We start from the raw sequence: 23325 nt of genomic DNA, 5'->3' as shown, positions 1-23325 counted from the left end.
AGTCATCTGCAGGACAACAGGAACAAGTTGCAGTCACAAGTTGATGTCATGTCGTTTTTTGTACAGGGGGGTTACTTTGGCCAGTTTTAAATCTTGGGGGACCTGTCCCTGTTTGATGGAGAGGTTTACTATGTGGGTGATGATTGGAGCTATAGAGATCGGTCCGTTGCTCTCCCCAGGTTGGTACTTGGTAGAGGGAGTGTAGTGTCCAGGATTGCATTAGATAATTGACACTGGGTGGGAAAAAAGGGGTTACAAAAATAGTGTGGATTTTCGGTGGTGAGGTGACCACCGAACTACAACATGACGTCACGAGCCGCGGTGAAGAGCAAACCACCGCCACCGCTCCAGCTCTTCTCTCTGTTTTTACTCACCACCACTCAACGTTATTTCAGCTCCGGTGGTCACCTCACCACCGAAAAACCAGACTACCGTATGAATAGGCCTTTACTCCCCTCAAAAACAAGGCAAAGATTGCTTATATAACAACAAGTAATAAGCATACTTGGCAACACTGCTCTACTCAAGTGGATGACTCTTTGAACTATTTACCGCATCATCATCCTCCACAGTCACGTGACGGTCGCTCCATCACGTCTCTCTGGAGATGCTTTCTTGCACTCTGATTGGTCCGCACTGCAGCACTACTAGCACGAACCACCACATTTTCTATGGCCATATCCCTCCGCTCTGTCTTTAAGTTATCACGATTTATCTGACCCTCATTGTAAAACAAATAAATGAACTAGTTCCATGTTTAGTTCCTACATTTGAAACCTATTCAGTCTCAAGTATTTAAAAATAGTGTCGAAACCTGTTCTTGGACCTATATTTCCTCGGATGGGTATGGTGTGGTCTGGTGTCATCTGAATAAAAGGAGTTCCGGTGAGTCACAGATCACCTTGAACTCTCTCAGCTGCTGGTTGTTAAGATCCAGCATCAGTCTCTCTCTCTCTGCGAGATAAGGTGAGTATCTCTACAACGAAGACCACATTACACTAGCATATATAACGATATAGCTTGTGACAAACTCAAGTTGTAACTGCTATGGTGTTTTGTTTGTTTGTGTCCTTTTTATACTAAGCCGGGCCAGGGTACTGTTACTTTATTAAAAGAAAAAACTCCGGCCGTGGCAAGATAATGTTGTTAGTATTGTACTTCTAAATATGTTTGCTGTTATAAGTAACGCAACATTGTTTTGTGGACTCCGTTTACCACAAACTTAAAACCTACATCGTAAAAGGATGTCTGTCTTTGAAACGGCGCCTGGTTTTATAACATCAGGAAGCTGCTGTTACAGATGGATGGATTCATTTGAGGAAAGCTTGGGGACTCGGGGATGAATTACGTTTTGACCTACGTACTTTATAAACCAATATTCTCGAGTTTGACTGTAAGATATGTGAAAGCCGCAGCTAAGATAACACTCTGTTGGCCATGATTGAGAACGGTCTGGTGTGTTAAAATAACGTCTGGTCTGACTGTGATAGTCGCTTCCTGGTTGTGGGTGTGGTCGCGTGCTGAGCTTGTGACTCCGATTGGCTGGCGTGTAGCTCGTGCACAACGTGCGGTTCTGTGCTTCAGGAAAATGTGACGCAGAAAGGAGAGGAACTGAGGAAACGTGACTGTTTGCGCATCGACTGGCACACTGACGCATTGACACGATGTACCCACATTTAATCTGCAACACAGGTGGCATAATGTTACCAGCTTGTATCAATCGGTTCATTCATATCATATGGATGTCCTGCCATCACCAGTGCAACATTGCGTTTGAAATAGCTGCGTTGAATGATGACACACACCTTTTTGCTAAACTAGTTTTGGGCTATGTTTTTATTAAGTTTATCTTAAAAGTATCCTGTGCACATCATTGCCTAATCTCGTTGACTGCAGTGACTGTCTCATCCTCGTTAAATAAATTAAATGCATGACACAAGGCAGTCTGGCACATCATATTAGTGCCTGCAGTCAAGACATGGCTACTGTCTGCTTACCATCTGTAGATCAAATATATATATATATATATATAAATGCTCTCCTACAGAGACCAGCCTTTTCCCATAGTAGTACTCAAGATGACCTGTTGCTCATCTCTCATCCTGTGCTTAGTCTAAATACTATTTGCATGTTTCAGATTAACATGTATACATTACAGGTTTTGTGCAAAACTGATGACTATACACAAATTAATTGTAATGCTTTATTCTTGTGCATATTGTACTTTTTTTTTTTTTTTTTCCTTGTCAGGTTAAGTATATTGCTATTTTGTAGTTTGCCTCTAGTCTAACACGTCTGCAGCTGCTCAGCCCATGGCCATTGTTGTACTGTATAATGGCCTGTTTTGGCTGATGGCCCAAAATGGTAGCCTTTCCCAGTGGGTGCCTGTAAGATCATTGTGTCTAGTGACTATTTTTGAGTCACTGAGTTGGGAGCCAGGCTCAGTCAAATTGTAGTGTTACGGTCATGCAGTGGTCCAGTGGGTCCCTTGTGTTTCATGATGTGCTGTATAGGTTAAGAGGCCCATCCTAGATGAACAGATATCTCCACGATTCTCTCTGATGGAAATTTACTGAATTACAAGACAGGAAGCCTGACTGGGTGGGGGGTGGCCCTTCCTTACGCACATAGTCACACACTACAGATATTGTTCAGAAACTATTTGATCAGAAACGAACACATCTCCAAGTCTGCAAATGCATAATCCATTACTCGGGAGCACATTAATGCTACCCCACTTCATGGCCACCTCTTACCGAATTAGGCTAAATCTATTACAGTACATGTTTTTTGGCAGGTGGCTTTGTGACTAACAATTTGAAATCATGACAAGTCAGTCTTTCAAGACAAGAGATGTCTGTGAGCAAGACAATGTGGCATCCCCATCTGCAGACTCATTGCAAAATGCTCTGAATAAGTGTGAGGCCGCAATGAAAGTGTCAATTGAATTCTGTGCTATAACAGCAAGCACTGACCTCTAGATGACAAAGACTTATTTCAGAACTAATATTCTCCAGCGGTTGCGCCTTGTGGGTGTGCTCCTCTAGACCAGAAAGCAGGCTTTCTAGGCCAGGCTAGGGATGTGTTGACCCCAGGTGGTGTTGGTGCAGTAGGCTAGGCTGGCTGCATGCAGCTGACATTGTTCCCATGTGACCCTCACCCCCCAGGGCCCCCACCCACCCTACCTGAAGCAGCTGCATGTTTGCTGATCCTTCCTCTTGGGGGTGGAGTAGGGCGGTTCCCTCACACACATGATATACGATACGATTTAATTGTGTTTTTTGTATTGAACATTGGAACGTTACAATTTGTGTTTGTTTTCCTTTTAGGCTTCGTAATGACTATAACTTAAATATACAAGAAATCCCTGACATTTAATAATTTGTCAAGTTATTGAGACAGGAATACATGCATGCCTATGGTACAGCAAATGTCTGTCTATATAACCTAAGCAAAATTACTGAGTGGGTGTATATCACCTAGCCTGCAAATTGAAAACACAAATCTGCTACAGCTAAAACAAACAGCCCTGGGCACAGTGGGCACTTGATATTATTCTGGCCATGCCAGGATATATATTTAAACTACACAGTATTGCATTGCATCATAAGTGTCTAATACATTACATTAGTGTCATGCATGGCATGCCATAGTAGTGCCATCCATTTTTAGTATGATGAAGCCGTTGTTGACTTGCCTGCGTATATTCCAAGCATTGGTTATGTATCAGGCAGCCTGCTCGGTTTGCTAGGTGTTATTATTAGTCCATGCTGTTTGTCAGCTGTGATGTGGGGGTGTATATGACCATTATAGCTGGCTTATGGTGGTGGTCAGTGGGGCAACACTCTACCAGCAGCAGCCCGTAAGGTCTCTTGTATGTCCGGCATGGGGGTATGGAGGCTGCTCGGACACAGAGGGGGCCGTTTGTGGCCTTCTTCATCCCACCTGAAGGGATTTACTCATGATCCCCTGGCCGCGGCATGCATTCGCAAGCTCGCCGTCTTAGGCTCTCCTGTCGGGCACGGTGGCTGTGCTACTGCTGCAGAGGGGAGGGCTTCATTCAGTGGTAGTGTCGGAGGCTGCGGCACACTGGCGCCGTCGTCGCTATGGAGGTCCGTGGCAGCCACGTGCGTCTTCATCCCAATGAGAAGGAAGAGCTACCGGTACCGGCGGTATGTACCAGCAGCATAACCCACAGCAGGCCATAAGCCGTGAGTGGGGTAATAAAGGATTTAACTCTGCTGTCACCGATGTGGATTAGTCTAGCCTGTAATGGTGGGCAGCTGTTAATGGAAAGTTAATATTACCATAATGCTGTCGTGTAACTCTGCTCTGCCTAGATGACAGCATTTTGTGGCCATGCTTGCACTTGCACAATTTGTGTGTGTGAGCTTATTTTAGTAAAACGCAGATTGGCGAAAGAGAAATTGTATACAGAGTCTGTGGCAATCAAAAGGGTGCACTCGTGCAGAGAGACTAGTCACTGCAACTACAGTGGGATGTGCTTGTGTTGGAAAGGGATTGGGAGGGATTATTAGCAGTCTTGCTCTAAAGTTAGCCCTGCATGCTGCATCTATGTCAGGGTTAATGTGGCTACGCTGGTTCTGTCACGGTGGCGGTTACAGTACAGTGCACTTCACTGGCCGACTGTCCCAAGGTTAGTCCTTGGGCTTCATCTCTGTTAGGTGTGTTGCTCTGTGACTGGTATCTTTCATAACAACATGAGGGCTTGGGTTGGTTAGACTCTCCTTGTTTTGGACACACACACCCACCATCACCATTGCACCTGTTGGGTGCCACTCACTGCCTGCAACCCAACGGTTTACTGTACTGTACTCTTTTACAATGCCTGTCAGTCAAACAAATATTGTGATAGCTCAAGATAGGTCCCGCTTACAGGAATCCAAGAAAGTGATTGTTGGCAGACATCATGTGTCATGACTTGTCCGGACCTATAAAGGCATAAGTAGTAGTAGGATTGGGTGAAATTTGGCCTTTTATTATGACCAGCACTGATAAAATTGAATAGGCAGGCAACAAAAACCCTGATAAAACAGAATAGGCAGTTAACAAGAAAACACAAGCTCATTGATTCATTTAAATTGATCTTATTCTGATCGTTCATAGCACAGCACGTAAATCTAGTAAAGTAACCCAATTCGCATTTACAACGGCATGTCGGAGTCAACAAGCATCAGTACTAGGGTTTGCAATTCACCACTACTCTAGTTGAATTTTTCGGGAACATTGATTCTTGCCTGCTTCTTTTTTCTTCCATGAAAATTGTACAGCTAAACCACTAGCAGCCAAACTGCTGATGACAGACTGGACCACTCTGCAGTCTTCGTCCCTTTGCAGCCTTCCGCATGGGCTCTGCATCATTGTGCCTCCCCCCCTCCCATCCTCCTGTGGTCATGTCTCTGCTAGGATTATGTGACTGTGCTCACGTACAGCAGTGTGCTGCTTGCTTACTCATTCTTACATCACCATTGAACCGCTGCCTGTGAATACACCTATTGGCTGTACAGCGGATGCTGTCTGGATTACCCAGGATGTCGTGAGCACTAGGAGGCCTGAAGCCAGTTGCACCACCTAAATTCAAATTTAGCCTAGTTATAGCTAAAATGGCTTAACCCATTCAGGCCTGACGTCGACATTTATAAAAATCCTGACAGTTTTCTGTCAGGATTTGCGCCACATTTTCACGATTTCTTTCAAAAATAGCAGACCTACAAGCTATGAGCTTGTAGATCTGCTATTTTTCAATAGTTAAATGATAACATAATGTTTAAAACACCTAAAGGGGTTCCTATAACGGCCTGTTATAGCGCCACCAGGAGGCCAACTTTTGCAAAACGCATTCTTCGATATTGCTCCTCCAGATTCTGTCCAAAAATCCCGCAAATCGTTACACAGTATCTCTATAGTCATGTGTTCAAGAGAGATCTGTCCGATATTTCATATTCCATTCTAATTGGTTTTTGAAGTTGGCAGGATTGTCCCGTTTTGAACAAAATGCCTCAAATCATGAACGCAGCATGCAATTTACGTGAAATCTTTCACTGACTTCTCTACTAGGTTGAGGATTATATCCCACCCTTTTCACATTGGCCTGTTATAGTGCCACCAACAGGTGGATTTTTGAAAAACACATTTTTGGAACAAAATGCCTCAAATCATCCAATTCGTCTGTCCTGAATGCAGCAGAGGAAACCTCTTGGAAAGTGTTGTGTAGAAGAATCAACCAGTGAGTGTCTGTTTCAATGTTTAATTTAGTGACCCATCTCCTCCGCTGGTGGTGGCTTTCCAAGGCAGATCATTTAATTTAGACTGGTTTCACATTTCTTCACATTTTCAAATAATCTGGTCCAAAAACTGATTTTACTAGTCTGCTGTTGAGGTTAACGGCTAACAATTTGACATTGTTTCTTTTGTTTCCCTCTACCAGCCTAACATGGAACTATTTGAGGTTGCCTTTCATTACAATGCAGGGAATTTGGAACATGGCAACATAAGTGCCAGTTGTCTAGAGACTATTGTGTACACTTGGTTGTCTTGGTACTGACACTTGGTCATCTTAATTCAATCTCCCCGACAAGCCAAAAAACCCACACTAGGCTGTTATATAACCACAGCAATCAGTCTCCCACCATAGGGAAGGCAGTGCAGAGTGCGAACATTCCTCATGACCATCAGACAGAGGGATGCGGCATGCTAGGCAAACAAGCCTTTTCTCACTGGCTGTTTGTTTTAGCCTGTCATCATGTCCTATCATGCAGGGTTGATGCAGAGTGCATGAATGTAAATCTGTCTGAGATGAACCGGATAAAAGGGGAAGTTTATATTGAGCATTGCACACTGCCTAACGCCTTTCTAAATGCCTGCAGTGCACATACTGCCCATCATTGAGACATTTTCACAGGATTTTAGGTAACCAGTGCTGTGCTATTGCAATAGGCTGAAGACAAACATAGGAAACTGGCTTGAATGATTTGAGGAAATGGGGGAGGAAAAGGGACACTGAAAGCAGGCATGTCATAGATTCAGTGAAAAATAAACATTATGTATAATATGAAATGGTTCTGGTCTGTGGCTGGATGGGGAAGAGATGCAATACTGGGCCTGTAGGTTTATTTTATGTGATGGTACTGTTGCCATGGGTGACTAGTGACTACTCAGGGAGGGGGAGAGCAGCATGTACAATGTGTACCACGACGTGAGCACCATGATAAGCTGTGCACACAGCATCTCAATGAGCTGGAAGTGGGCTGTGTCTGTCTCGGCATGTTCCTCTGTGGTGTGATTTAAATATTCATGTCTTATCTAACTGAACTATTGACAGCTGTGTTGTGGGATCATTGTTGTACTACTGTTTTTATGTTTTCCTTTATCGGAAGCCAGGTTCTCCACTGTAAACTGCTGATTGAAAGGCAAATGTAAATATTGCACAGAATAGCTGACAGCATTGTTTGCACTTACGTCGTACAAGTTGGGTTGATATATGATAAGCTTTTATCTTGATCTTAAGTTTATAATTTCCATAAATTGCCCCCATAGTGTGATTAGATATCACTCACTGCCGCCTAATACAACTCTTATCTCAATGACCTACTGGCCCTTTTTCACCTTAGCATTAAGGAATACAGAATATTATGCCATTTGCAATTAGCACATGTGCGGAACAAATTCATGGTGCCATATGTTGAGTTCTGTTGAGGGTACTGTGACTGTATTTAGCAGTCTCACTCGCTGAAAATCTACAAGCTCCACAACTAATGCAATTTTCAGTGTAGTAGTAATTGCAGTATAAATGGGCTTAAAGATTGCCTGCTCTACCAGCCACTTTGGCAAATAAATTGGTCACTACTCAGAGATGAAATTAATTAGTTGATGACACTTGTTCTAGCTGATATGTTCTAGTGTAAATCGGGGTGCCAAGTCGTCACCAACGGGCAAGAATCGTCTGACCACATCTCCTCACACACTATCCTTTCTGCTTTTTTTTTGAACTACAGGAATTGTGCAGCACGTGTACGTGTGATTGGTATGCCTCATCCAAAGACGGTAGACATGGGCTCTGCCTTCATCCAGACCCAGCAGCTTAATGCTGCCATGGCCGACACCTTTCTGGAACACTTGTGCCTGCTTGACATTGATTCTGAGCCCACCACTGCCCGCAACACTGGCATCATCTGCACTATTGGTGGGTGAGATCACAAAATGCTAGCAAATGAACAGAATTGCAGATTAACACGCAATGTGTCAAACGCAGTTAGTTAAGATTGTAGACTGTAAAATTACTGTTGTACGCATAAATGCAATGATATGTTATTGTAGTGCTTTTGCCCATCGTTTTAATAAACATATTTTGGGACTGAAATTGTGACTATGTAGTCAACTGTAATTCATCTAGTGAGTACTTGAGCACATTGAAGTAACATAACAGATTAAATAAAACGCAAATAATTGTTTGTTAACCCTTCTTCCAGGGCCTGTCTCTCGCTCTGTTGAAATGCTGAAGGAGATGATCAAGTCTGGAATGAATATTGCTCGTTTGAACTTCTCCCATGGCTCCCATGAGGTTAGCACAGTCTTGTTATTGTGGAAATGCATGTGTAGATACCTTTTCAGCCAAGCAGTCTGTTTACAGACCAACTGGGCTGATCATTCCACAGAAGCTAGAACTTTATCAGAAATGCTTTTTTAAACAATACTTTTTAAACTCTTAGCAGCAATTAGGTGGCTTACTGATAGCACACGGATCCTCTTTGGGTGTAATGGGTAACGCATGGACCACAAGTTGTTAGAAAACACACATCCGGTTCTAATTCTAACCAAATTGTTGATGACAAATAATTTGAGTTTGTTCTGCCTGAAGGATCCCTGTCATTGTAGCACAAATGAGTATAAAGCATAAAATGGTCACTATCTTAGTAATGGGGACACTATATTTGAGTGATTTCAGTCGGTGAAACGGATGTAAAGTTTGTTTCATGAGTACAATGCTTAATAGCTATGCTAATTAATAGCCAGACTATGTTTAGTGGTCACTGTACTTGATTTACTCTAAACATTAGCATATCAAGCAAAAACTAGTTTTTAGGATTGTGCTGGGAAGGACAGTTGGGTTTCCTGGTCTCCTGTCAGAATATAGGGACAGACTATTTATTGACTGCTTGGAAAACTATACTTCATCACCTTGCTTTTATCACCTCTGTAGGCAAAGCGTTGTATCATACTGTACTGTATGCACTCGAGACGATCCACTATACCTTGTGGTTAAAATGAAAGTGAACTGACCCCAAACCCCAGCTTATGCATGATGATGCAATCTTTGAAATAACAAAATGAATCTCGTCATTCAGCTATATAACATCTCGGTTCAATTTGGCGTTTCCGTTTTGGCCTTCCATTCCTCACAGGTCATACACATTATTATGTAGATTCCTCATTGGCCACTGGCGCCATACATCGTCGCTGCGATACTACCTGGGTCAGCTTGCTATGACTTCCCTGAATAATGTCCCCGAGATAAAGGCCTCAGACTAAAACATTCTCAGTAAACATACCAACAGTGTTTGAGGAATCATTATGATTGTAATTGAGGAAAGACCAACTGCTTCAGTAGACATAAATGGGGTATGTGCATCGGCGGCTAATGAGGCATCTACGTGACATCAGTCACTGGTGTCGTGCAGTAAAGTTGGTACGTGGCTAATGTGATTAACCGTCACCTATGTTCTTACTGACATGTCTAGTAGCACGAGTCTCGTATGGCCGACGGCTGTCCCAAAACATTTACATTTTACACAAGTATTTTTAAATCCTAAAGTCATGTTTCAGTTGGCGGACAATGGCTAAGAAAGAAAATGAATGGGATTTTTACAGGGACAAAAGAGCTCGTATAGAGCAGGGGTTCTCAACGTTTTTTGGCTGGGGACCCCCTGGAAATGCTTTAGCCATGTCTCGTGACTCCTGCTCTGCCCCCCTAAAAACACCAAAAGGGGTTCCGCCCAAAATGGGTTAAGCCTAGAATCGAGCCATCCAGGATCCTGGTGAAACATTACCATCAAACCTTTGATTCTGTGGGTAAATAAATATATGAATATTTAATAAATTCCCTTGTTTAGGGTTAAATCTTTCACAGAATCAAAGGTTTTAATTCATGACTCACCAGGATCTTGGATGGCTTGATTCTAGGCTTAAAATAATTGGATGTAAATATCTTTTATAATCTCTATGGGGAAAATGAATGGCCGATTTTTCAGTGGGCCCAGAAAACCATGCTCACTGCTATGCTCTCTCTATAATAATGAATTGCTATAGACCGATTCACAGAGGGGTGCCCTGGGCGCGGCCATTACTGAGGTGTAATCCATGGAGCAGGTGCTCCGTAGGCCAGGTGTGGCTAATCAGTGCTGTTGCGCTTAATGGTACACCTCAGTAATGGCCGCACCCAGGAAACCCTCTGAATCGGTCTATACTAAACTCCACTAGTTGATTCAGTACTGTGATGCTATAACTAGTACCTTCGGCTTATAATTTAATATCTACAGGCACACCTAGGACGCCACATAAACTTTACAAGGACCCGGGGCATCAAAGGCTGGTCGTTTGCCAGGCTCATAGCGTTTGCCTGGCTGCGTTATGCAGCAACTTAATTCAGAAGTGTCTGTGTCATGATCTGCCTTGTCATTCAAGACACCACCTTGAATCATATCATCATAACTGATACGATTAGTGTAAAACTGTTATGCTATAGACTGTTTTATGATGGTAGAGTATTAAAGTTGGGGTACATCCATATTATACTGTCTCTCGATCTGAAAAGCTAATTTGCCTCCGACACTGAACCACCCCATTCAAAATAAATAATAATAATCTTTACACCTGTTTTTCGACAGCAGCTTGCCCAGAAAGAGACCCCAGGCCCAAAATATAGTCTGGGAAAAAGTATGGAATTTTGAATTTCCAAATGTGTAGGAACCCTGTGATCTGCTCTAGAGGCCGTTGACAATAGACTGTTATGTGAGCTTGTGTCATCCTTTAGTGACTTCTTTCCCTTTCTTTGGGTACAATGAAATTATGTCCCAACTAGAGCTATCGGCTAACACAGAAATTGAGGTATTGGGATCGGAATTGCCAGGTGCCAGGTGCAGAAAGCTCTCGTTTATGAACATCTACTGTATATGGTATAATTTGTGTGCCGCATCCTCTGCCTCGGCTCACTGCTTCACGTTGTGGCGTTCAGAGTATGGGTTTTATGGCTAAGTCTCCCGTTGGCTTAGCCTTAGAGGCAGCCCGGAGACGAGGCAGCCAGTCATGACGTGTCCACTACGGTCGCTACTAGAGGTAGTAGCAAATGTTGTCCAAGCACCTGGCAAAAATAAACTACATTGCTCCTAAATTCCTCTGATGCTTCAAGGGATACTTCACTTTCAAAAAAACTTTTGGTAATTGTATCGTCTACTCAGGCTTATGTGAACAAACCAGACAGTTTTTAAGTTGCTTCCTCTATGATGCTTAAAATGCAGGGACTCACAGCAATTATATTTTGTGAGTCATGTTTATGACTATCATTACTAGTTGTCAGATATGCCTTATCTTCTAATTGCCCTGCCGCCTCTTTACTTATCTCAACCGCTATCCGAATCACTGTCCGCTATTGTCATTGCATGATTACAATGGGTGAGTTTATTTTCAACATTTACAGTTGCAGGAAGAATTTGGAAAGGGAACACAGAAAAGTAAAATAAAAGGAAGGCACAGTAAAATCCAATGTACAAAGTCCAATTTACATAAGGTGCATAAAAAAAAGACAATGAATAAATGCTGCTTGTGCATGTAGAAATATCCGACATGTATAAAAAGGCATGCACATGAAACCACGCAGAGTTTTATGTGTCGTTAAAGTGTATTACAAATATAATATGAGGAAATTCCAATTTCTGTGCCATGATTTGGGGCGTTAGAAAGACTGTCCTGAAATTTAAAAGTTGCCGGTTTGATGCTACCCTGTTTAATTGTTGAACAACACACTTCTTCACAGTGAGTTCTCTTGGTAAAGGCATCTACATGCTCATAATCTATATATAAATAAGGGGTGCTATGAATCTGACTACAGACTCAGCTTGTTTAAGCTTCTGTATCCATATCAATAGCCTCTTCATCAGCGTGGCCATGCTCAGTTCCTGGTATTTGACTGTTTAAGTCATGTTTGCATAAATTCCTGAAGCATTAATGTCTCTTGAATCTGTTCTATGATACAGTACCATAGCGAGACCATCAAGAATATCCGTGAGGCGTGTGAGAGCTTTGGTCCTGGCAGCATCCACTACAGACCCATTGGCATCGCCCTGGACACCAAGGGCCCCGAGATCAGGACTGGACTCATCAAAGGCGTAAGTTGTCTCATTTGACCAGATTGATCCATTAATCAATGTTGCGTTTTTTTTTTTTTTTACTTAAAGCTGTGTTTTAATGCTAATTTCAACGTTCAAGTGGACAATCTTGTGCGCCCATGTTAATGCCAAACAAAGTTGGAACCCTCTGAAACTGTGGAGCTGGTCTCGGAGATAATTTTGACCCCAGATTGATTTCCGAATTGAGAACACGATGCAATGGTAAATGGTTGGTGTTTTGGCAACTTCTTGGGGCTCAGTGTTTGCCATACACTAAACACATCGAAGTTACTGTCGGAGCGGCAGTAAATTAATGTTTTTAACTAGTAGCCTAGTTCCATAGTGTGGTATTTACTGACATATTTTTATGTTGTGTAAGCTTAGATTGTGTTAAACACAGACCTTGTTTCTGCTATCTAACACAAATGATAATGAAAGATTTGGCGACTAGGAAACCGTAAGAAAAAAAGATGCAAACTCATTTCTAGATTTTAGGGCTACACACTTTGCCACAGAACCTTCAACAGTGAACAATCAATCTGTGTAGCTGCCATACTTTATTTTGACTTTCTCCGTTTGCAATTATGGCTGGTTTTTCATTCTGATAGCCCATGACTGTTGACTGAATTCAGAGGGAAAGTCCTATTCAATAATGATGGCCACAGTGGCTGGTTGCCCTATAGCCCGTGTTTGCAAAACACCAGTATTGTTTTGAAAACTAAAGTTGTGCTGGAAATTTTAAACTAGTACAAAGTTACTTAAAAAAAATGCCTTTGCTTTATTCAGACAATTGGGTAATGCAATTGCAGGTTAAGGAGTGCATACAACACTTAATGTTACTCCCCTAATCGCACCACTAACAATAACTGTTGGCTTACTCTGGCTCAGAAGGGAAATGAGCTAAAACAAAAAGCATTAACTAAGGGTGTGTGTGTGTGTGTGTGTGGGCCCCGTGAATCGGCGAGTAACTAGTTCATACCATACAAAGGCTATAGTCTTTCTGCAGCTGGCCTGGGTTCAAATCTGACCCCAGGCATTATACTGCATGTCATCCCCCTCCCCCTCTCTTTCCTGTCTCTGTTCACCGTGCTATCAAAATAAATCCTGTGTTGCTGATGTAACAGAGTGGAACAGCTGAGGTGGAGCTACAGAAAGGGAACCTGATCAAGCTGACGTGGGACGACAGCTTTCAGGAGAACTGCAGCGACGAGGTCCTCTGGCTGGACTACAAAAACATCGGCAATGTGGTGGAGATCGGAAGCAAGATCTACATTGATGACGGACTCGTGTCCCTCCAGGTCCAGGAGATAGGTGAGGGAGCGCTGGAGAAGGGACCAAGACTCACTTGAGCTTTCTCCTCACTATAAAATAAATAACTAATCTGTGGATTTTAAGAAATCCAGTTATTACAAAAACTGATCAACATTTGCTTCTGTGCATCAAGATGGAGTTTGTATTTATTTTAATCCTTAAACCAGCAAAAGCAACAAACTCGAAAGAAGCAACCTGTTTCGAGAGACAGCGAGATCAATTCGTGGCGGTGACGACTCGCCACGACCTATTTTTTTATGCCATGACGTATTCTTCATTATCCGCCATGGCAGAACAAAATCCGCCGTGGCGAGTACAGAATCCGCCATGGCGGGGACTCGCCACGACCTATTTTTTTACGCCATGACGTATTCTTCATTATCCGCCATGGCAGAACAGAATCCGTGGCGAGTACAGAATCCGCCATTGTTTATTTTTTTTTTGCGTGCCGTGGTGCAGGTTTTATTGTCCTAGTATTACTATTCTCGGAATTATTTCATCCTCTTGTAGCGTAACGGTTAGCGCTCTCGCCCCTATAGTCAAGGCACTGTGCCGGGCCAGGTTCGATTCTTGCAAAAAACAAACTTTTTTTTTTTAAAGTTATTTTTTTACCCGTACATACAGTGTGTGTGCGTGCGTGCGTATACAGTGTGCGTGCGTGTATGCGTGCGTGCGTATACAGTGTGTGTGTGTGTGTGTGCGTGCGTGCTTCATCGTATTTATTATTATTATTATTAATATGCAGGTAATAATAATAAATACGATGAAGCACGCACGCACGCACGCACACACACACTGTATACGCACGCATACACGCACGCACACTGTATACGCACGCACGCACACACACTGTATATGCGTGCGTGCGTGCTTCATCGTATTTATTATTATTACCTGCATATTAATAATAATAATAATAATAATAATAAATACGATGAAGCACGCACGCACACACACACACACACACACACTGTATACGCACGCACGCATACACGCACGCACACTGTATACGCACGCACGCACACACACTGTATGTACGGGTAAAAAAATAACTTTAAAAAAAAAAAGTTTGTTTTTTGCAAGAATCGAACCTGGCCCGGCACAGTGCCTTGACTATAGGGGCGAGAGCGCTAACCGTTACGCTACAAGAGGATGAAATAATTCCGAGAATAGTAATACTAGGACAATAAAACCTGCACCACGGCACGCAAAAAAAAAATAAACAATGGCGGATTCTGTACTCGCCACGGATTCTGTTCTGCCATGGCGGATAATGAAGAATACGTCATGGCGTAAAAAAATAGGTCGTGGCGAGTCCCCGCCACGGCGGATTCTGTACTCGCCAGGGCGGATTTTGTACTCGCCAGGGCGGATTTTGTTCTGCCATGGCGGATAATGAAGAATACGTCATGGCGTAAAAAAATAGGTCGTGGCGAGTCGTCACCGCCACGAATTGATCTCGCTCCACCTGCCTGTTTCACCAATTGAGCCCTATTACATCAGCTAAAATATTTGTTATTACTTCCTGAAAACGTGCTACGTGTAGAGATGCATATCGATAAAAGCCAATACAAATGAAGCTCACCAGTTTAATTCCCCATATCTGCGCATCCATCAAACAGCTGCTACTGATTACAGAAATCCTCCGTTTTTATTCCCATTCAAGATAACATCCAGACAGTGTATTACTCGGTTTCAACTTAATCATCACGCTAAAATATGTACCTGAAAACATTATAGGGTAGAAATAAGCCACATAACAGTAAACTGGTACAGCTGGCCGACTATCAGACTTGTAAACAAAGTCAGTCCATGTTTCCTGTTTTCCTCTAATGGCATTCAGGAAATTGTAGAAAACCTCTAGCACAAAAGGTGAATTAAACACAAAAGACATGTTGAATGTCACTGGATTCATGATATATTTTTTTCTTTAATAGGCAATGACTACCTGATCTGTGAGATTGAGAATGGAGGCACCTTGGGCAGTAAGAAGGGAGTTAACCTTCCTGGGGCTGCTGTGGACCTGCCTGCCGTCTCGGACAAGGACATCCAGGACCTGAAGTTTGGCTTGGAGCATGGAGTGGACATGGTCTTCGCCTCTTTCATCCGCAAGGCTGCAGATGTTGCCGCCGTCAGAGCCGTTTTGGGGGATAAGGGCAAGAACATCAAGATCATCAGCAAACTGGAGAACCATGAGGGAGTGCGCAGGTGTGTTCACCAATGCACAGGATATGATATAACCAACTCCTCGATGCTATTTAGAAGGTGGACAAATCTAGTTTAGGTCCTAGGGGAGAGGGGGTTGTTGGAGCAAATGTGTTGGCTGGTATTATCAAGTGGAGGGTTCTTTCTTTGGTCTATTTGGTTGAATTAGCTTCTCCGACACCTCCAGAAAGATTCCAGCAGTGAATTCTAGAATGACACCTACTCTGAGCAGTGGTCAAAACGCATCCACAGTACCTTATCCTGACAATTTGGCTTACATGCATCCCACAATATCATTGAATGTCTGAAAATCCAGGTGCATTCATATACAATCCTGTACCTGTGAGCAAAGACAACCTTACATCCCCACAGATTTTCAATTTGGTCCAGGCTTATTTCAATGCATCTTTTCTTTCTTATTTGACCCTTGTTTTGAAACCCTGCATAAAACCTTCCACACCTCATCTGTAGGTTCGATGAGATCATGGAGGCTAGCGACGGCATCATGGTTGCCCGTGGTGACCTGGGTATTGAGATCCCAACAGAGAAGGTGTTCCTGGCACAGAAGATGATGATTGGTCGCTGCAACAAAGCCGGCAAGCCAATCACTTGTGCCACACAGGTCAGTTCAGTAGTAATGATATTTGAATAATTACTGACTACTCAGTCCTGCTAATTTTCCCTCTACACTAAATTTCTTTGATATTTCACAATATACAACCTCAGTATATCTTGTTTTGCGACACATTGTGAGGTTATAGACCTGTTATTTTTGCAGAATGTTTGTCCCAGGATAAGACTGCTGGGGTTCAATTGGCTAAGCTAGCAGGGGTGTAACGGGTGGGTGTGCTCTGTCAGATTAGCTAGCTGGCTGCACATCCGCTAACCCTCTGCGTTGTGTTGATGGAAAAGGCACCACACGTTGCTGCTGATTGCTTCTTTACTGGTAGTGGCCGGTATGAGAGTGCAGTATAGTCCTGTACGTCACAAAACTCTGAATAACAGACAATGGAACCCTCTCAGTGAGTCATGTACTCAGAAGATCTAAATATGCTGTCCACATATACAGGGTTCAGCAACAGACTGTTGGAACCCTGCAATATCTTTCCCCAGAATATATTCCCACATGAGACACCCCTGGATTTTATGTATTATCTTGTGCCTTTTCAAAGATACTTAAGATGACCTAACAAAGCATAATTATGTGACATAATATTCAAACTTCAACATCGCCTCACTGCCAACCACAGATGTTGGAGAGCATGATCAAGAAGCCCAGGCCTACCCGTGCTGAGGGCAGCGACGTAGCAAATGCCGTGCTGGATGGAGCTGACTGCATCATGCTGAGTGGAGAGACCGCCAAGGGAGACTACCCAATCGAGGCAGTACGCACACAGCACATGGTGAGTGACGCCCCACCCAATTCCTTTGGTAACATTAATTCGCACATTGCCTCATTGAAATGTACACTATTGTTGATTTTTGACAATATAAACAGAACAAGTCTGTATTCAAGCATGAAGATTTTATTTGACGGGTTGATCTTCCGTTAGTCCTTGACGTGGATTTGCATGGCTATTTCTTTCTACTGCTTTTTGTTTTGTATGCTTGTCAGGGTCAGCAATTTGTAAACCTAATTTTCTACAACCGTTAACGGAAGTTCCTTTTCAATGAAGAATACTGTTAAGGCGATAGCAGAATTTGCATGGATGAATAATGTGGCTTATGCTGTCCATAGCCCTTCTGCTCAGGTCCATCCTAACCTCTACTCACTATATTGGGCTCCTTGCTATTACTAACCTCGCCTCACCAGGCTTTCCACCTCGGAGGAAAGCCTGGTCTCTGTTCCAAAAGTGCCGTGTGGAACGGATGATATCGTTACGTCATGTTGTAGTATTGTTTTGTACAGACGGGAACAATCAAACAGAACTTCCTTTTCCCTCAAACTGGATAACAATAAAAGCTCTTGTAGCTTTTATTGAGAAATCGGTTTGAGGGAAAAGGAAGTTCCGGAAGATTAATGACTACAAAACAATGCTACAACATGACGTAGCGATATAATCCGGTTCATAAACCCAAAATGGAATGGTGCCCAGGCTATGCTATTCCTGCAGTCATCCTGGTTGCATCATGCAGGAGTGACCCAGCATTAATGTGCATCTAGGCCTCAGCAGTCGGCACGTATTGCAACTTGAAACCATTTTCATCAGTACTGATCTGAATCCATACAGTTGCACAAATGTAGGGATGATATGATGGTGTACTCTTATATAGACTAACCCTCCTTCTAAGCTACTTGGCTAAGTCATTATGTAACATTTTGGTTATCCTTCTATCTTAAAGGTATAGTTCATAATCTTAACTTTAGCTGTATGAAATACTTGCCATTAATATAGTGGTTGCAACTGTATTAACTAATTGCCCGCGTCCCGTGGTGAGAGTTCTGCTCTTGTTTTGTTGAATATTGAGTAGTTCCACGTTCATTTAACTTAATCCACAAACTGTCATTTGTATTGCTGACCTATTTCTAAAATATTAGCGCAACCTTCGTTCAACTTTATCACATGAAACAATGTTTTGGGCGTAGAACACGAAACATTTGGACACGAAACATAGTTCTGTGTGATGGAGGGGTCAAAAATGAACAAAAGTTGCACTATATGGTAGAAATGGGTCAACGATACAAATAACTAGTTAGTTTTGTGAATTTTACTTTTAATGCATTTGCCCCGTGCCCCCCCACAAAATGACCGGAACTACTTAATATTTCACCAAAACCAGAGCAGTATTCCCACCACGGGACTCGGGCAATTAATATAGTTGCAACCACTATATTAATGGCAAGCATACTGCTTAAGTTAAAAGAAATCTGAAAAATTCTTAAACATTCTATCCCTTACACAATTTTTTGGTTATCCTTTCAGTACAACCTTTTTTCTAAATCTTTCTTTCCTCGACTGTATTGAATTTGCATGCAGTTTGTGCGGCATGACTTGACAACCTATATTGGCTTCATTTGTCTGCTTCATTGCAATCAGTTTTACAGCCATCCCGTCTGAACAAAATCAAATTGGATGGCATCGCAGCAATGAAATTGCCACCCATCAGCATTTTATTTTATACCTAAATGCATACACTTTTTTTAAATCAAGCATTTTTATAAGTTTAATGGTTCTGTTTTGTCCCACTAACTGTATTCTTTACTAAAACCTCTTCATTTATTTTTCTGTGCCATCTATTTCCACCTGTCTATCACCTTTCTTCCCATCCATCCTTTCTCCTACATTTTCACTTTTCAACCATTCACCTCTTCTCTCCTCACTTTTCTACCATTCACCTCATCTGTCCTTTATCCTACTGTGCATTTGTGTGGGTTTTGCCTGGTGTGTGGCATCTTGCTCTTGGCCTGTGCTAGATCGCTCGTGAGGCAGAGGCAGCAGTGTTCCATCGCCAGTTGTTCGAGGACCTGCGCCGCGGCGTGCCACACTCCACCGATCCTGCCGAGGCTATCGCTATTGGCTCCGTCGAGGCCTCATTTAAGATCTTAGCTTCTGCCTTCATTGTGCTCACTGGCTCTGGAAGGTAGGCAGTCGGGCTCACAGTCACACAACTAGCTGGTCCCGGAGCACACAAACGCAGAGAGACCTGAAGGTCTTGTGAGGTGTAGAGTAGGGACAGGTATAGGGACCAATTGATTGCCTGACCTTAACTGGAAGAGAATGCCAAACTGCTTAGCTTGACTATTGGGTAAATCCAAACTATTCTATACTGCTATACAATAGTAATATATATTTTCATTTTTCACCATAACTTTCTGGACTTTATTCAGGCTAACCCCGATGTACAGGGCCCTTGCTCAATGTCTCTTGGCATCACTTATGAAAACATTCCGTCCAGTAGGCTATGTTAAGCAGGTGTCATTCCCTCCCAGTGAGTGACTCCAGTGTATGTGTGTAGTGGTGGTGTGTCTGAGTGTAACTCGCTGCTACCCTGCCTACCCTATCCTGCCCTCCCTCCCTTCCTCGGGTCCATCATACGCACACACGCTCAGATTGCACGGGAGGCGGAGGCAGCCACCTTCCACAGGCAGCTTTTTGATGGTTTGAGGCGAAGCACCAAACTGACCAGAGACCCTTCGGAGGCTGTGGCCATAGGAGCTGTTGAGTCCTCCTTCAAATGCAGTGCCAGTGCCATTATCGTTCTAACCAAGACCGGCAGGTAAGGAGATGGAAGGTTGGGGGAGAGGTGAGGATGGGACCTCGGTCCCAGGAGGTAAGGTGTTCACAGATGCATGCCTGTCCACCCCAGACTCCCACCGGAGAGAAATGTACCTGCATGATATCAGATGTTGTCCCTCCCCCTTGATTGTGTGTGTGTGTGTGTGTGTGCATGTGAGAGTGAAGTGCAGCACTACACAGGGTGGTTTAAGTGAGAAGTATCTTTCAGCATCATTGTGGTTGTGTTCAATCAGTCTCACACTGGCAAGAGATGCACAGTATTCTAGTACCAGGTAGGCTAGAGGATTGCTGGGTTCACACTAGTGGTGACAAAGCCACAGGCTACAAGTCCTTGTCAATGGAAACCACGCTACAAAATAAAAGTTGAGCTGGAGTCCACGTCAAGCCTAAATCATGTTTTGTTTCACCACTGTCACTCTCCTCCTCTCTTTCCACAATTCCTGCTTTGTTCCATTTAAAAGAAGAAAAACACATCAGTCATTTCCCTTTGATATTTAAGTTTTGTAGTTTTTGTCGCCACCAGTGTGAATGCAGCACAGAACTCTATAGTTTGTGTGACATAAGTCTACAGTGATGTGGTGTTCACCTGGGTTTCATCTTAATATATCAAGCTCAATAGTGGCCATGTCTTTCCAGAAAGCCTGTTATGATTCTCACCAAAAATGTACTATATAAACAAGATGAAGCACTATTCATCAATATTATGTTTTCGATGTTTGCATTGGCTAGTTTTAAATCAATTAGTTGAGATTTCTAATCGGTGATACTGTACTGTAGGTGTGCCGTTTAAAGTTATACACTGAAAAACTACCTTGTGTATCTATTGTGTCCAGTTGTATATCTGACACTGGAATTAAATCCTTAGTATTTGTCCTCAGGATTTGTCTTGCCTGTGCTCTACTAATCAATTTGTCAAATTGTCCTGTTCATTATTTATAAAATTAAAGCTGCAATATTGTCCTAATCAGTGTTTGTTGTTGTTTAGGTCCGCCCACTTGATCTCCAGGTACAGACCACGCGCCCCCATCATCGCCGTGACCCGTAATGCCATGACGGCCCGCCAGGCCCACTTGTACCGTGGCATTTTCCCCGTCTTGTACAACAAGCCAGCCCATGATGTGTGGGCAGAGGACGTCGACCTGCGGGTCAACTTTGCCATGGAAATGGGTGAGACTTGATATTTGACAATGTACACATGATGACATGAACCCATCTGGTACAACGCGACCTAGGGGATATACTGGGGTACATAATGAGTGAGACGCCTCTCTTCCCAGTAGCTCCCAAGACTCTCCCAATCTCAGCCTATACTGTCATTAAAATCCTGTAGCTTCAGGGTGGGCTAATGGCAAAGGGAAAGTAAACCTGTCATGAGCTACTTGAATAATAGAATAAACCAAAAGGATGCTACTCATGTCTGCCCTACGAGGGCCTACTTTTTTGAAGTCATGCTGTACCTGGCATATATTGAATAATGAGACTTGCACGTTTACATGTGCAATCCTCACGCATCCCTTGTTATTTAGGAGGATTCATGGAAGAAGGATGGTAGGTATGTGCTACTTAGTAGCACATACTTAACTCAACCACTTGACACTGTTGTAGTTTGAAAAGGGTTCATGTCGCTCACTCGCCCATGCCATCCACCAGATTGTCCCGTCTGCTAAATATTGTTTTTACTCCTCTAGGCAAAGCGCGTGGTTTCTTCAAGAAAGGAGACGTGGTCATTGTGCTGACTGGCTGGCGTCCTGGCTCTGGCTTCACCAACACCATGCGTGTGGTCCCAGTGCCCTGAACTCTGTCGACACGGCAGCCCACTGCTGATCATCCCCTTATCTGTCTTTCATAACCACCTCCCTGTATCCCCCCATCCATTCCACCACGACACACATGGCCCTCCTCATCCCACCATCAGGGCTTACAGACTCCAGACCTCCAACCAAGTTTAGGCAACTTTAGGCAATAATGCAGTAACAAATTTGTTCAGCTCCCCCCCCCCCCACCCCCACCCCAAGAGCTGCGGGTGGTGGCTGCTAATCCGAACACAATTCCAGCTAAGTGTTGTCGTTATTCCCCTCATCACTCTCAACTGACCCCAATCTTCAGGGCTTCAGTTTTTGTACACTCTTCATCACCACAAAACTGCTGTATATCTACTCAGACAAACCGTATTATTCCAAGACAGGCAAGATGTATGCTTCAGAGCAGGCTGTCTGTTTAGGTGGAGTTGTTGGGGGAGAGGCGAGGTAGAACTAAAGCTGGCACCTGCACTTCTGTAACTGTAAAACATTTGTTTTGTTTACTGAACACACTCCTCTCTGCCTACAAAGCGAACAAAGTGGTTGCTTAAATGCGTCAAAGTGCTCCTCTTAGGGCCCTGCCTCTGGTCTCCTGTCACTCTACCAAGCCGAACCCTCTTATTGACTATATTCACGCAGCGGCCATTTTGTTCTTTGTTCATTTTGTTCTAATGGTCGGGTTTCCCCATCCCTAAAGTATGTAAGTAACACTGTGTGAATATGGCCAATATTGGCTGTCTATGTATGTGGTTATCTTATACCAGCTTTCACTGTATTTTAAGAATATATCTTGTAAGTGCACTCTCAATCTACTGTAGACAATGTTGCATTCTTCTGTATTATAGTTGACCTTTTGTGAATGTGGATTGTTTATTTTTGTTCTGGGCATCCAGCACTACTTATATTTTGTCCAACTCTATAGAAATGTTAGTTTTGGATGTCTGTGTTACACAGGTCTTTCAGTGCAGTTAACTTTTATTTGTGTTGTGAGAAGTATTCGAAAGCCCTTTACATTACATGTATTTACATTAGCATAATGTCCTACAAGTTTAAGAGCTATAGTATGTTCTATGGTTCATTAAAGTTGATGTTATGAATATGCACTTTTAGGGTCTTTCTTTGGGGACCAGAGAGGGCGTGTATGTATATAACCTTGTCCCTCTTCAACCAGAGTGGATAAAGGAACGCTATCATTGCTCGCTCACTCCTGTCTGTCGGTGACCAAGCTGTGTGTCTTAACTTTTCACCTGCTTTTGATTATGATGCAAGGCTATGAGGTCTAACATGATGTAAAGGGTAATACATGTGGTGTACGGATCTGTCTGGATTTCCATCAATAAAAGATGAGCACTTAACGCATGTCCTGAATGT

The 23325-nt window shown here is 43.1% G+C and overlaps 1 protein-coding gene across 3 annotated transcripts; it reads left to right on the top strand.

The window, feature by feature from the left end:
* Nucleotides 1–879: 879 nt before the first annotated feature.
* pkma (pyruvate kinase M1/2a) lies at nucleotides 880–23309 on the top strand. 3 transcript variants are annotated; one of them, XM_080769329.1, is made up of 11 exons: nucleotides 880–966; nucleotides 8016–8203; nucleotides 8490–8581; nucleotides 12270–12401; nucleotides 13526–13712; nucleotides 15650–15920; nucleotides 16389–16539; nucleotides 17168–17320; nucleotides 19333–19499; nucleotides 21141–21322; nucleotides 21844–23309. In XM_080769329.1, the coding sequence occupies exons 2-11, from the start codon at nucleotides 8047–8049 to the stop codon at nucleotides 21948–21950; spliced, it is 1599 nt and encodes a 532-aa protein (XP_080625455.1). In that variant the 5' UTR covers nucleotides 880–966; nucleotides 8016–8046; the 3' UTR covers nucleotides 21951–23309. The 3 variants fall into 3 exon arrangements, with proteins under 3 accessions (XP_080625455.1, XP_080625454.1, XP_080625453.1); XM_080769328.1 differs by lacking the exons at nucleotides 880–966; nucleotides 19333–19499 and adding exons at nucleotides 3865–4172; nucleotides 19969–20135; XM_080769327.1 differs by lacking the exon at nucleotides 880–966 and adding an exon at nucleotides 3871–4172.
* The last annotated feature ends 16 nt before the right edge of the window (nucleotides 23310–23325 follow it).

The sequence above is a fragment of the Protomyctophum bolini genome (assembly GCF_963924005.1).
Source record: "Protomyctophum bolini genome assembly, chromosome: 1".
In the NCBI taxonomy this organism is placed as follows: Eukaryota; Metazoa; Chordata; class Actinopteri; order Myctophiformes; family Myctophidae; genus Protomyctophum; species Protomyctophum bolini.
Note: the sequence above shows the minus strand (reverse complement) of the source record. Positions and strands in the feature narration are given on the sequence as shown.

Excerpts from the sequence above, each read along its gene's own strand:
- pkma (XM_080769328.1), top strand. The coding sequence starts at position 3,877 with ATGTCCGGCATGGGGGTATGGAGGCTGCTCGGACACAGAGGGGGCCGT. Across the intron at positions 8,582-12,269 it reads TCTCCCATGGCTCCCATGAG|TACCATAGCGAGACCATCAA; the intron begins GTTAGCACAGTC and ends TCTATGATACAG. Across the intron at positions 20,136-21,140 it reads GTTCTAACCAAGACCGGCAG|GTCCGCCCACTTGATCTCCA; the intron begins GTAAGGAGATGG and ends GTTGTTGTTTAG.